General features: G+C 36.4%; 2 protein-coding genes across 3 annotated transcripts in view; one reads left to right on the forward strand and one right to left on the reverse strand.

Moving 5' to 3' along the window:
* The first annotated feature begins 1,616 nt into the window (after positions 1-1,616).
* nkx6.2 (NK6 homeobox 2) lies at positions 1,617-5,846 on the forward strand. The gene is made up of 3 exons (XM_067385075.1): positions 1,617-3,790; positions 4,087-4,259; positions 4,682-5,846. Exons 1-3 carry the CDS (start codon positions 3,277-3,279, stop codon positions 4,928-4,930), a joined length of 936 nt encoding a protein of 311 aa, XP_067241176.1. The 5' UTR covers positions 1,617-3,276; the 3' UTR covers positions 4,931-5,846.
* A 319-nt stretch (positions 5,847-6,165) lies between these two features.
* inpp5a (inositol polyphosphate-5-phosphatase A) overlaps positions 6,166-12,247 on the reverse strand; it is a 175,473-nt gene continuing 169,391 nt past the window's right edge. The window contains exons 15-17 of one of the 2 annotated variants that reach the window (XM_067385695.1): positions 9,905-9,973; positions 8,525-8,609; positions 6,166-8,409 (exon numbers count right to left, since the gene is read on the reverse strand). In XM_067385695.1, the coding sequence (XP_067241796.1) occupies positions 8,529-8,609; positions 9,905-9,973 (150 nt within the window). In that variant the 3' untranslated portion in view covers positions 6,166-8,409; positions 8,525-8,528. The remainder of the gene's footprint in view (positions 8,410-8,524; positions 8,610-9,904; positions 9,974-12,247) is intronic. The other variant, XM_067385696.1, reaches the window with a different exon arrangement.

Consider the following 12,247-nt stretch of genomic DNA (forward strand, 5'->3'; position numbering starts at 1 on the left):
TTCACCTGGTGTGTGTCGCCATCTACTGGAGGAATCACTACAGTACACTGTGCCGATTGAGAACACACATTTGTTCCTCCCTCCCCCTTCATTACTCACAAGAGTCTTTATTTGGAATTAAATATTAAAGTAATCTGATTTTTAAATCATTTAAATATGCGCTGCAGTACAGCGTGCGGCCACAGGACGGCAGCATTGCCTCACTAAAGCTCATGCTGAAACACGTTTGCAGTCTTTATTACAACCTGCTCACTGCTGTTTCTGTCAAATCATCATAATTCAGCTCAAAAGTATCACCACAAGCGGAAATATTTCTCAGTGTTTATTTTTATCCATACAGCAAAATGGCACACTAGTAAAAAGAAGTTTGCATTGCCAAAACACTAATATGGGGAAGTGATGGTGACAAGCCCACATACAAGCCTAATAATTTTATTAAACGTGACATGCTTACACAAAATCAGAAAAACAAGGGACTAGAGACTATAGGCCTAAAATAAGAAAAGTCTCACAAGCTGTTGCATTGACAAAAGAAGTATTAATTAATATGAAGAAGCAGTGCTGACTGCAGACTTTATTAATCTAAGATTTCAGGTTTTAAGGGACCATGGTCAGATTAAAGAAACATCCAGATCAACAGTTTATAATGACCATTATGTTTTGATCGTTTTAAAGGGATGCTGAAAAACTTTTTTTTTTTTTTTTTGTTCCGTTGAACACAAAAGAAGATATTTTGAAGAATGTTCTGGGACACCATTGACTTCCATAGAATTTTTTTTCCTACTATGGAAGTCAATGGTGCCACCAAACGGCCTGGTTACAAACTTTCTTCAAAATATCTTCCTTTGTGTTCAGCAAAACAAAGAAATTTATACAGATTTGGAATAAATTGAGGTTGAGTAAATGATGATTTAATGATAAATGATTTTTGGGTGAACTATCCCTTTAAGGAATCTGTGAACGTGCAGTTCCCGATCTGACCAGTAGATGTCTCTGTTTTCCTGTAAATGAATGCAGAGGTGTCGCATAAATCAACTAACGCTTCTTCTTTTCTTTTTTTTAATCAATTAAAGTTAATTTATTTGAAAACGGAGTGTTAAGACTACTATAAAATACTCTGTCAAAAACTGATATACTGCCCAAAAACTACATTAATATCTTTAGTTTGTTTTTCAATTTATAGTCTAGGCTAAATTGAAAAGGTAAAAATTAAAATGTTTAAAATACAAACAGTAGGCTATAGCTTACCAGAAACTTATTTTTATTATTATTATTATTGTCGTCGTTAACAACGTATTTAGCTCAAAGCAAGTAACACTCAGGATTTAGTTTAGATGAGGGTTTATTCCGATATTACATTTTATAAAGTAAAAATATTTGTCAACACAGAACTCTGTTAAAGCGTGATTAAATTAGGTTATACCATATTTTACATGTTAAACAAAGTCTTAGCTGCAGTAATGTGTCAACAAAAACTTTACATGATCTGAATATAATGTAAATACAAATCAAGCCTTTGTTTTTGGACGGAAAGACTGAGAAATCTGAAATAGCTATAAAGGGAAATAATAATAATAATAATTCACTCGGGAAAGTAAATTGTTTTCCTCCTTTTTTTCTGAAAGACAGTGACTTTATTACAGTACAAATGAATTACAACGACATTGGAATAATAAAATTTAGATGAAATTACAGATGAACTCCATAAAATAAAATTACACAACTGACATGAAACTGACCTTCTGTTGTCTGTGACTTATATGAGGATCACATGACGTTTGGGCAATATGATATATTAATACATCAATAATGAGTTTTTAAATGTAAAGAATATAGATAGACTATAATAACCACAAAACACACAATTAACCTTTTTGTTTGTTACCGGATTGGAAAGCCTGTTGTTATAATGGAAACAAGTGTCGCCTAAAGTCATCGTCATATTTCAAAAGGCGCGTTTCTTCTTTCTCGTCGTTTTGATGAAGGTCTAAATAATATTGAACCCTTTTAAATTCCACCATGGTCGTATTTCACTTACAGATCCATAAAACATGAACGCTGCACTTAAAAAGAAGATCTCTGTCTCTGCGTTTGGTTCATATACATTAAGAGAAAAACATAAACAGTACAATATAGGCGAACCAAGCAAATTTACAAGCAGCTCCACTAAATAATCACATATTAAGTTACTGCATGTTAGATAAATGATGTTGTCAGACAAGGAGGAATCTTTAGATTAGATATTATCAGCATCAGTGACACTGTCTGAATTAAATAAGACAAGATATAGGCTACGTTGGAAAACCATCGCTACAGTGCTGAATAGTTGCATTTAATTTAACAAATTAAAAACATTGCCTGACTTTTTTTTTTTACCCTACCCCATGTGAATTATATTTTGAGGATTATTTTTAGCAACAAACCATGAAGTTATAAGGTCTCACGACGTTTGTAAAACTGACAGAATGTCTAGATTGACTGCAAAAGGTTTTAATACGCTAAAAATGGCGAGCTACATTTCCAATAATAATAATAATAATATTTTTCGTTACTAGGCTATAATCAACTGCAAAAGAGACGTAGGCGACGCGTAGGTTATTAATATTTCATATAGCCTACAACGACGAATCTGAGTTACAAGCACGTTTTCAACCGAGCGTAAGTTTTAATAGCTGGCGATAATCGAATCGTTTTCGCGTTTTATCTTACGCGCAATGAGAACGCGTTTTCCGCACTTAATAATCGTTAAATATTTGTTCTAAACGAAACAGAAGATAAACTAATCAAATGACCCGTACGTACGGCTTTTAATATCATTAGCGACACAGTTGTATGAGGTTAATGTACTTACTCTGCCAGCGTCATAAAGTAAACGCGTCTATTGTGTCAAATGTTGAAACAATGATTTCTACAGTGCGACGCGTCATTAATGGCGCTACAATACGAGCTTGATGGAGTGCGGCTTTGTCCCGGCTACGCGTATGCAAATTCGCCGCCGCGCATCCTCCAATCAGAGAATAGCGTCACTTAGCGTCTTCCAATAGGGGATACGCGCTTGCAGGTGGCGGTGCGGTTATCTGCTCGTCATCGCAGATAGAGTCCATTGACCGGCGAACGGCGCCTCAGATGCGGGGGATCGCAGCACTCAAAGCGGGCGTGAGATCTGCCGACGGCCGGCGGCTGGATTCTGTTTCGGAAACTCCCACAGCCTGAAGGACACTTTTGCATGGGAAACATTCGCAAAACTTTTGATACTTGCAGTTCTTGTTCCCTTGGATGAGTTGTCAAGTTGTGGGCACTAAACTTTGTCGTGCACTGTTGTACTTTGTATGTCTGTTGTTGTTTGGCGGTTCATCCTGTGGTTCACGCGCACCAATGTTAGCTGTCGGGCAGATGGATACTAACCGGCAGAGTGCGTTCGTTCTGGGCAGCACTCCACTGGCTGCGCTGCACAACATGACCGAGATGAAGACCTCTTTATTCCCATACACCCTGCAGAACCCCGCGGGCTTCAAGGCTCATTCCCTCGGCAACCTGAACTCTCAGATTCCCCTCGGAACGCCGCATGGAATAAGCGATATCTTGGGGAGACCCATCACCACCGCCGGACAGCTGCTCTCGGGCTTTCCCAGGATCAACGGGTTGGCCACATCAGCTGGGATGTACTTCAACCCGGCGGCTGTGTCTCGGTATCCCAAACCCCTGACGGAGTTGCCCGGTAGGGCGCCCATATTCTGGCCGGGAATGATGCAAGGTTCGCCCTGGCGAGACCCGCGGGTTCCCTGTCCGGGTGAGTTTTCCTGGCCTAAATGAGATTTGGAAGGAATCTAAAACTTTTAGAAAATAAAGGTTCCAAAAGAGTGTTCCACAAAGAACCTTTCGGTGATCTTTTTTAGAATCTTTTTTTGCAATGGAAAGATTCGATGCCGATAAAGAACCTTTATTTTTTAAGAGTTTCAGTGTTTTTCACGCTCAGGTTGTTGGAATATTATTTTGCTGTGTGTCTGACACTTGACATATCAATGATATTCCCTCACAATGTAAAGATTTGGCTTTATTTGGCTGACCATGTCTCTTTTTCTTCAGCCCAGGCGAATATGATGCTGGACAAGGATGGCAAGAAGAAACATTCCAGACCAACTTTTTCAGGACAGCAGATTTTCGCGCTGGAGAAAACCTTCGAACAGACCAAATATCTGGCCGGTCCAGAGAGAGCAAGACTCGCGTATTCTCTGGGAATGACCGAGAGTCAAGTCAAGGTAGATAGAGACGGGTCTTTATTAAAACGTTTTCATATGAATTAACTTTTTTTTCTCAATGTAAACGGGCAGCATGAGACGAATATTTTATCTGTGAAAGTCACTGTCATGTACAATATTAATTTGCAAACCAGCAAAACTGTTGGAGCGTTCATTTAAAATATTGAAATTAAAATGATTGGGATTAATAGGCTATTTTTAACCATTTCGCGGTCGATCATTGCACACAGTTAGGCCTAATATTTACACACTCCCAGAGAGTGAAATTCATTTTGTGTTATTTTAAACAATTACTTGCTCTTGGTTAAATTTAGTTTATTCCTTTCCTTGGTTTGATTGAGTTAAATTAATTTAATTGTTGCATTTCTAGCTCTCACAGAGACGGACAGTGTGCTGAAGTGTTTTTTATCTTTCTCTCTCAGGTTTGGTTTCAGAACAGAAGAACCAAATGGCGGAAGAGACACGCGGCTGAAATGGCCACGGCTAAAAAGAAACACGATTCAGAGACGGAGAAAATGAAGGAAAGCTCGGAAAACGAGGAGGATGATGAATATAACAAACCTCTGGACCCGAACTCCGACGACGAGAAAATCACAAGACTGTTGAAAAAGCACAAGACGAGTAACCTGTCCCTCATCAGCCCGTGCAGTAACAGCTCGGACACTTTGTGATGATACTGAGCAAAAGACTCTTAATTTTCATCATAATCATCATCATCTGCCTCAGATTCTTCTGGGAAAACGAGGCAGAGTTAAGCAGGGTATAAACACACTGTTCACGCTGCTTTTGCTTTGCTTTGAATGCGGTTGTACAGTTAGAAGTGGACGTGAGATGTATATATATTTTTTACTGAGTAAATTATGTTATGAAAGCATCACGAAGACGTGCCAACTTTCCCTCATCATCATCACCACCACCATTTAAGATCATCTTTGTCTTCGATCGCAGAAGAATAACGACGCCTATTTCGCCTAAAAGTTTCACTTTTTTAATTTTGAAAACAGGTACACAAAGTGTATAAAAGTGCCAGTGCTGTAAATGATGTGAATAGAATTTGTTTTAACAATGTCCTTTTGGCCGCTTATACTTTCAATGGAAGGAGTTTATGTTTTACCTCACAACACGAAAAATACACAAAGATGGACATAAATATCGATGAAGAGAATATTATTGCTTCCGTGATGAAGGAAGAAAAAACTTTGTATTATCAATAAATTATTTAACAAGCCAATATTTTACACTTGTCCTGGTTCTTTATAATTTCATGCATTTATTTACTGTTGTTTAAACCGTTTTTATATTGATTGTTTTATCGCGCATATTTTTGAGCTCGTTATTTGGCCACGCGGAATATGCACACAAATGCATATTATAGCCTATATCCGTGCATTAATAGGCTATTATTAATAGCATATAGTAATGATAATTAAATTCCTACAATAAGATCATAAACATTCATATACAGACGAGTAGGATATGCGTTTATAGAGCTATATAGCTTTTTCCATGTAATAAGTGGAATATTTAATCTCTTTTCATGGTTAGTTAAGGACATTTAGAGATTTTATTTTCAAGAGCCCAAACTGCAGGTTCACCTCGGACAAATAGTCATTCACAGATGTTGTTATATTCGTATTTCTCAATCTAAACGAGCCTTTTTGTGTGGTAAACATTTAACGGCTTTCAGGAGGGCCAACTTTTCTGTCTGTGTTTTCGCGGGTTTGAGTAAAGTAAATGTCTCGTGACCCCATCAACCCTTAAAGACACGTTAAAAAAAATGTTTTTGTGGTACATATATTTTGTTTTTTTTTAAAAAATCTGTAAGTAATGACAGTACACTACTTAGGTTTTGTAGCGTACAATTTCGATATAGTAACGAAAATCGGGCGTAGCGTTCGCGATCTCGCGAACTAACTTGTAAACTAACTTTTGTGGTTACAGAAACATTCGTGTATATATATATATATATAATTATATATATATATATACTTACATGCAAAAGGAAGACACATTCCCGAACCTTTTGTTTGTGGGAGTTTTAAATGTCACGTGACTTACGTAATTTCATCCTGAAACAACTTAAATCATTCCGCCATAACAAATTATTATATGTTCAATAATATATTCGTTTTTTATAAACAGTATGATGAACACACAATATTGAATAACATAATATTGTTAAAAATATTAATGATGACGACGAGTAGCCTAATGATAAATAATGCGACTTCAAAACAATAAATATATACATTCAGGCACCATCTAATGGTGGAAAATGCATCTAAATGTCAAAGGCTTGTTTAGTGAATCTCAGGGGGTTTCTGATGTGCTTGACTAATGACAAAGAGGCATTGATTCATTCATTCATTCATTGAGTTCTAATGGTTTTATTGCTTTTGGAGGTCTTGCCATCCACGAGGTCTAATCGCTATCTGCTTAAAGAAAAGAGTGAATCCTATCACCTGACCTGCTGGAGAAAAAAAACAGTTAACAAGCAGTTTTTCTAACCAAATCACTGTCAAGGCGACACAAAATCATTTCCACTGATATGAAGGATCAATCTAACGGATTCGCACAGTCTGTCGACTCTGTAGTGTAGTGAATTCAATCAGGAGGAGCAAACGGCACTGATGCTGAGAACATACACAAGGAATTAAACAGAAACACTCACGCTTTACTTTACAGTGTTCGTGTAACTGTCATTTAAGTCAAATACTAAAACACGGACTTCATATGTGATTATGTTTGTAAAAACACACGGTTATTCATGTGTGAAATGGACATTGTAAAGTAAAGTGTAAAGAAATTTCTCCTGGTCCTTAACTTGAGTGTTTTTCTTGCATAATGCCATCAGAACTTAAACTCTACATTTGACTGAGTTCAATTCAATAGTTGGCACCACGGCACAATAATATAGTAACAAAAAAATCATAAAAAAAAAAAAAAAGGAAAAAATGAAAAGAAAAATGATACAGCTATTTTTAAGATACCCAGGCCTATTAAAATATCACATTCAGAACCATAACATTATTACACAGAAATAAGTTAGAATAAGAACAGTACTGTAATAACCGAGCAAGACTGCTATTGAAACTATCTTATATACTTGCATGGTTTATGGCACTGCTTAAAAAAAAAAACTTTAAATTGGCTATATATATTCATATATATATATATATAATATATATATATTCATATATATATATTCATATATATATATTCATATATATATCTCATATTGGCTGAAATGGCATATTCTGCTAATAATGATGTGGATTTCGTTGTTTGTTTATAACTATTCAAACATTTGAAACTTTACACTCAAAGCAGCCTTTCATATCAATATGTCAGCATAAGAGTTTTGGTACGAATTATAAATTATCTCTTTAAAAAGTACAGTATATAAAATGAGACTCGGCGGTTGTATGCGGCACGGCAGAGTGTTTCGACATAAGTCGGCAACAACAAATCAAAAAACAAAGATAAACAATAGTCCATGAAGAAAGAAAATCATACAAATGCTTAAACAGAATATACCTATCTATTCTAACACAGAGAAAGTCTTGAAATCTCCATCAAACAGCACTAAAAATCAGCACACCTCTATGTCATAATCCAATGTACAAATAAACCTAACAATAGAGAAATACAACAACATTTTTTGCATTGCACTTTTTAAAACATCTTACATACTGTATGGAAGTAGCTCGTAATATTATGTCGAGGCATATCTAAAAATTGCAAGTATGCTTTTTAAAATCTGTAGAGTATTTCTGATAGTCTATATTAGAGTTTTGGAAACAAGGCTGAGAGTCGTCAGAGAAGAGCATCTGATGGAGTTTAAGTGGAAATGCAGCGCTGCATGACAGATGCATGCCGCATTAAGTGTGTGTGTGTTTGTGTGTGTGTGTGTCCATGATCTCGACTCTTGAAGCATTCATGAAGTCAATGTGTCGTTTCTATGGACATGATTGCATGCACTGCGACAAATGCGACTGGTCAGTCCTGCTGAAAAGTCTTTACAGGGTCCTCTTTTTGCGTGTGTGGCTGTGTGTGTGTGTGTGTGTGTGTGTGTGTCCATCCACCCGTGTCGAAGCTTCTCACAGGGCCGCTTTTCATGAAATCTTCTCCACCCTTTGGCACCATTTTCCTGGCCAACACACACATACAGATCATGAGAACTTCTGCACGTCTATCATGAGATATAACAAAGTTATATTCATAAAGATGATTAGAATAAAATAATAGTAAAAAAAAATATTTACCACATCACTGCACGACACAACACTTGTGCTTATTTGCATTAGGTTTACCTGCCCCTGTGCTTAACCGAAAGTACAAGTAGACCGGCTGCAGAAAAATACATACAAACAAAGCAGAATTCAGCAAAGAATTTCATTCTGAACTTAAAGAGACTGAGATTCAGCAGGAAAGATCTGGGTTAAAACTCAAGCTCATCATTTCAACATGTGCGTTAGTTTGTAGAAACACAAGAGGATGAGCTGTTTTGGACATGAATAGTTTATTGACACACACACTTCTGTCTGAACTGTTCTTCGATGGGTGCTAAATTCACTGACATTTCTAGAACATCTGAATGTGATTTTGGCAGGTGTGTGTCTGTCTAGTTACACACACACACACACACATTTAGAAATAAAACAAAAAATAGTAGTAATACAATAAAAATAAAGAATTATTTAGGAATATTTAAATAATAATATTTAATATTTAAACTCTAAAATAACAGTTTGAAATGGTATAAATGGTAAAATAAAAATCATAAAATAAAAAATAAAAAAAGTAGGAATATTTAACTGAAGACATCTTAAAAAAACTTAATTTTTTATTCTTTATAATTCAGCTTAAATCACTATGTATAAACACTAATCAAAAGTGTTGTAGATAACTTAAATCTACAGTATTTTTGTTTTTCAGTGTGAAAATCTCCCAGTCACACTGGATATGTTACACACATTCACATTTAGAATGTTCAGCCTTCAACTAACAGGGCTGGAATCATTTGCATACTGAATTCCGATTGGTATTCTTTAAGAATCTATTTGCATACTGGTTTATGATTGGTCTTTCCTGTCTTATATCTATGGCACCATCACAGGAGGAACAGAAGTGTGTGTTGATTCAGAAAATTCAATCTTGCTACAATGTGAAAATGGAACATTTTAAACTCTCAGCAGTTTTAATGTGAAATAAAGACAGAGACACTGTCTAAATTGTACTTTACTGTGAAATCATTTTCCTGAATGTGAGGTGTGACTGATTCAGATCTAAACAAGCTGTTCTAGTTCAGTACAGTTGAAATAACTTAAGAATATTAAGCTTTTATATGAAAGCACTGACAGTAAATAATGACTACAGAACTCTTTAATCACTAAAACGCTTATAATGACTAACACAAACCCTTAAAACCTTTAAAAGAACAGTTCATGTTTATCAATCATTCTAGGTCAGATCTAATCAGATCATCTAAACACACACACACACACACACACACACACACACACACACACACACACACACACACACACACACACACACACACACACACACACACACACACACACACACACACACACACACACACACACACACACAAACTAGTTAGAGAGGTTGGTTAGTTGTACCTTGTGGTCCCCCATACACACGTTGGGTCCGATGTTGTCATACATTATTGATTTCTCCTCGTTCTCTGGCTGCAAAACACACACACACAAAACACAATTAAAGACACAAAACGAATCCATGCAAAATACTATTACATTGTTAGACTTTAGTGCCAATAAATCAAAGTGCAAAAACGTCAGGAGCTTGAAAAGCAGCAAAAGCATTAATCATATTCATCCAAATTGAAAATAATGCTCTGAATCGACCGAGACAGAAATGTGATGTAGTGCACTTTAAAACACACGCACACAGATTGAGTTTTCTGAGCTGAACTAAACAGTCTTTGAAAACAGCAGTCCTCGCATCACAAACTCACACGAATGCGGAAGAGAAACTCAAATGTGAATGAACTTCAATAACACACCGGTCACAAAAACACACACAACCTGAAACTCCCGAGCATGTGTGTGTGTGTTTGTGGCGTCCTGTGCCTCCCAAAGCCGTGATTCATTCATCAAACGTGGGCTTGATAATTTACAAAGGCAGCATAAAATTGTGGATTTTCGGCCTGCGTAATCTTTAGACAGATAAACAAATTACGGCTGGGGCCGGGGCCGCTCCTCTGCCTCCGCTTGACTGGGTATTCATTACCGCGGCCGCGCCGCCGCCGGACCTTTGCCGTGTTAGGGCTCGGCAAGCAGAAAATAACATGACGTAGAGCTAACAGAGCGCGTCATGATAGATGAGGCTGTTTACAGGCCCGTGTCTAAACAATCTGTGTTAGACAGAGCGCCGGCCGGGGCCCATCGCAAACGCTCGCGCTCACAGTTTGTCTGAGCTACTTGACGACTATTAAGAAAACAAACAGCGCTGAAGTGAGAGTCGGTGTATCTGAGGGGTCAGCGGCACCTTCATTAATGCTTGACCTGAAAGACGTCACGTCATTAGTGCTGTTGAAGTCAAGCATCAATACTGTTACTAGTGTCAAGTCAGCTTTATACAATACAGACTGTTTTAAAGCAGCTTCACAGTGATAAACTTCAAATACGACACTAATTCAAATTCTGCTGTAAAGCAACTCAATTCAGTTCAAGTTTTGTTCTCTTTCGATAGTATCAGTGCAGTCAAATCAATATTACAAAATATGAAGTGTTTAAACCTCTGAGTAAAGCAGTTGTCTTCAAATCTAAATAAATAAGAATCAAGTTATTGCACTGATGGCTTCTCCTCTTTTTGTCCTCAGAAGCAAACACTTCTCAAACCTCAAAATAAAGATCTGAACAGCGTCAGAAATCATTTATCACTACTAGTCACACTACTTTTTATTGTTCTTATTGCTTATTGCATCAGGTATTTTTTAAATAAAAGTACAATGTAAAAACATGTATGTATACAATAATTAAATGATTAATTTAAATGTTAGTGCACAGTAGATAAAAAAGGGAGCCAAATAATAATCAATAGATTAATCAATAAAAGATTTGATAAACAATCAGTCATCAAAATAATTGTTTGTTTTACAGCCCTACATACAAGAAAATATTTATTTATTTATGTTTTGGAACAGACATGTACTTTGGCTCTTTTGACTGCCCATTTAGGCTTTCTCAAGCCAACATTTAAGTTTGTTTACGAACTTTAGCTTCTAGCTGTTCCTTAATATTCATACTGTGCATATGTGCATGCCACTTATTGTATTGTGTATTATTTTCTTTGCATTTTATTGTTTCTTATGCCCTTCTACCCCGTCTTTCTTGAGAGGAATGGACAAAATAAGAAATTCACTGTACTAAAGTACAGATTAAAATATAAAGATATTGAATCTTGGCTTGACACATTGGGTTTATCATGGAGAATGGAGCAGATGAACGTTTATGAAGCACAAAAACATCTATATGATTATATAAGTGGTTGTGCGATAATGTTTCCTGAGGTGCAATTTTAATGCTAGTAAGATTTTAGTTTAGATTAAAGTCCATTTTCCACCCTGATTTTTTCCCTTTGATTTAAACACTTTGCATAAGGGGCTTGTCTCCTTTAAGACTTGTGATATTTGCATATGAAATAAGCATAACTTATGTGGAACTGCGTGATTATGATTCACAGTTGCTGTGAATCAAGGAACATGTGGATTACAGTATTATATTTACATGCACTCCATCAAACACGTTCATTTTAATGTGTTGAGCTCATAAATGCAACAGTCAGCGCTCACGGACTAGTTCATTAACCAACAAGTGTAAAAAAAAACAAACAAACAAAACTGAAAATCATCTTGTCCAGACACATTTGATGCAGATCAAGGTGAGGAAGTCATTTTGGCAGGTTAGTTTAGGTAAAAGCTGTTTTTGGACTCACAAGGA

The sequence above is a fragment of the Chanodichthys erythropterus genome, chromosome 5 (assembly GCF_024489055.1).
Source record: "Chanodichthys erythropterus isolate Z2021 chromosome 5, ASM2448905v1, whole genome shotgun sequence".
Taxonomy (NCBI): Eukaryota; Metazoa; Chordata; class Actinopteri; order Cypriniformes; family Xenocyprididae; genus Chanodichthys; species Chanodichthys erythropterus.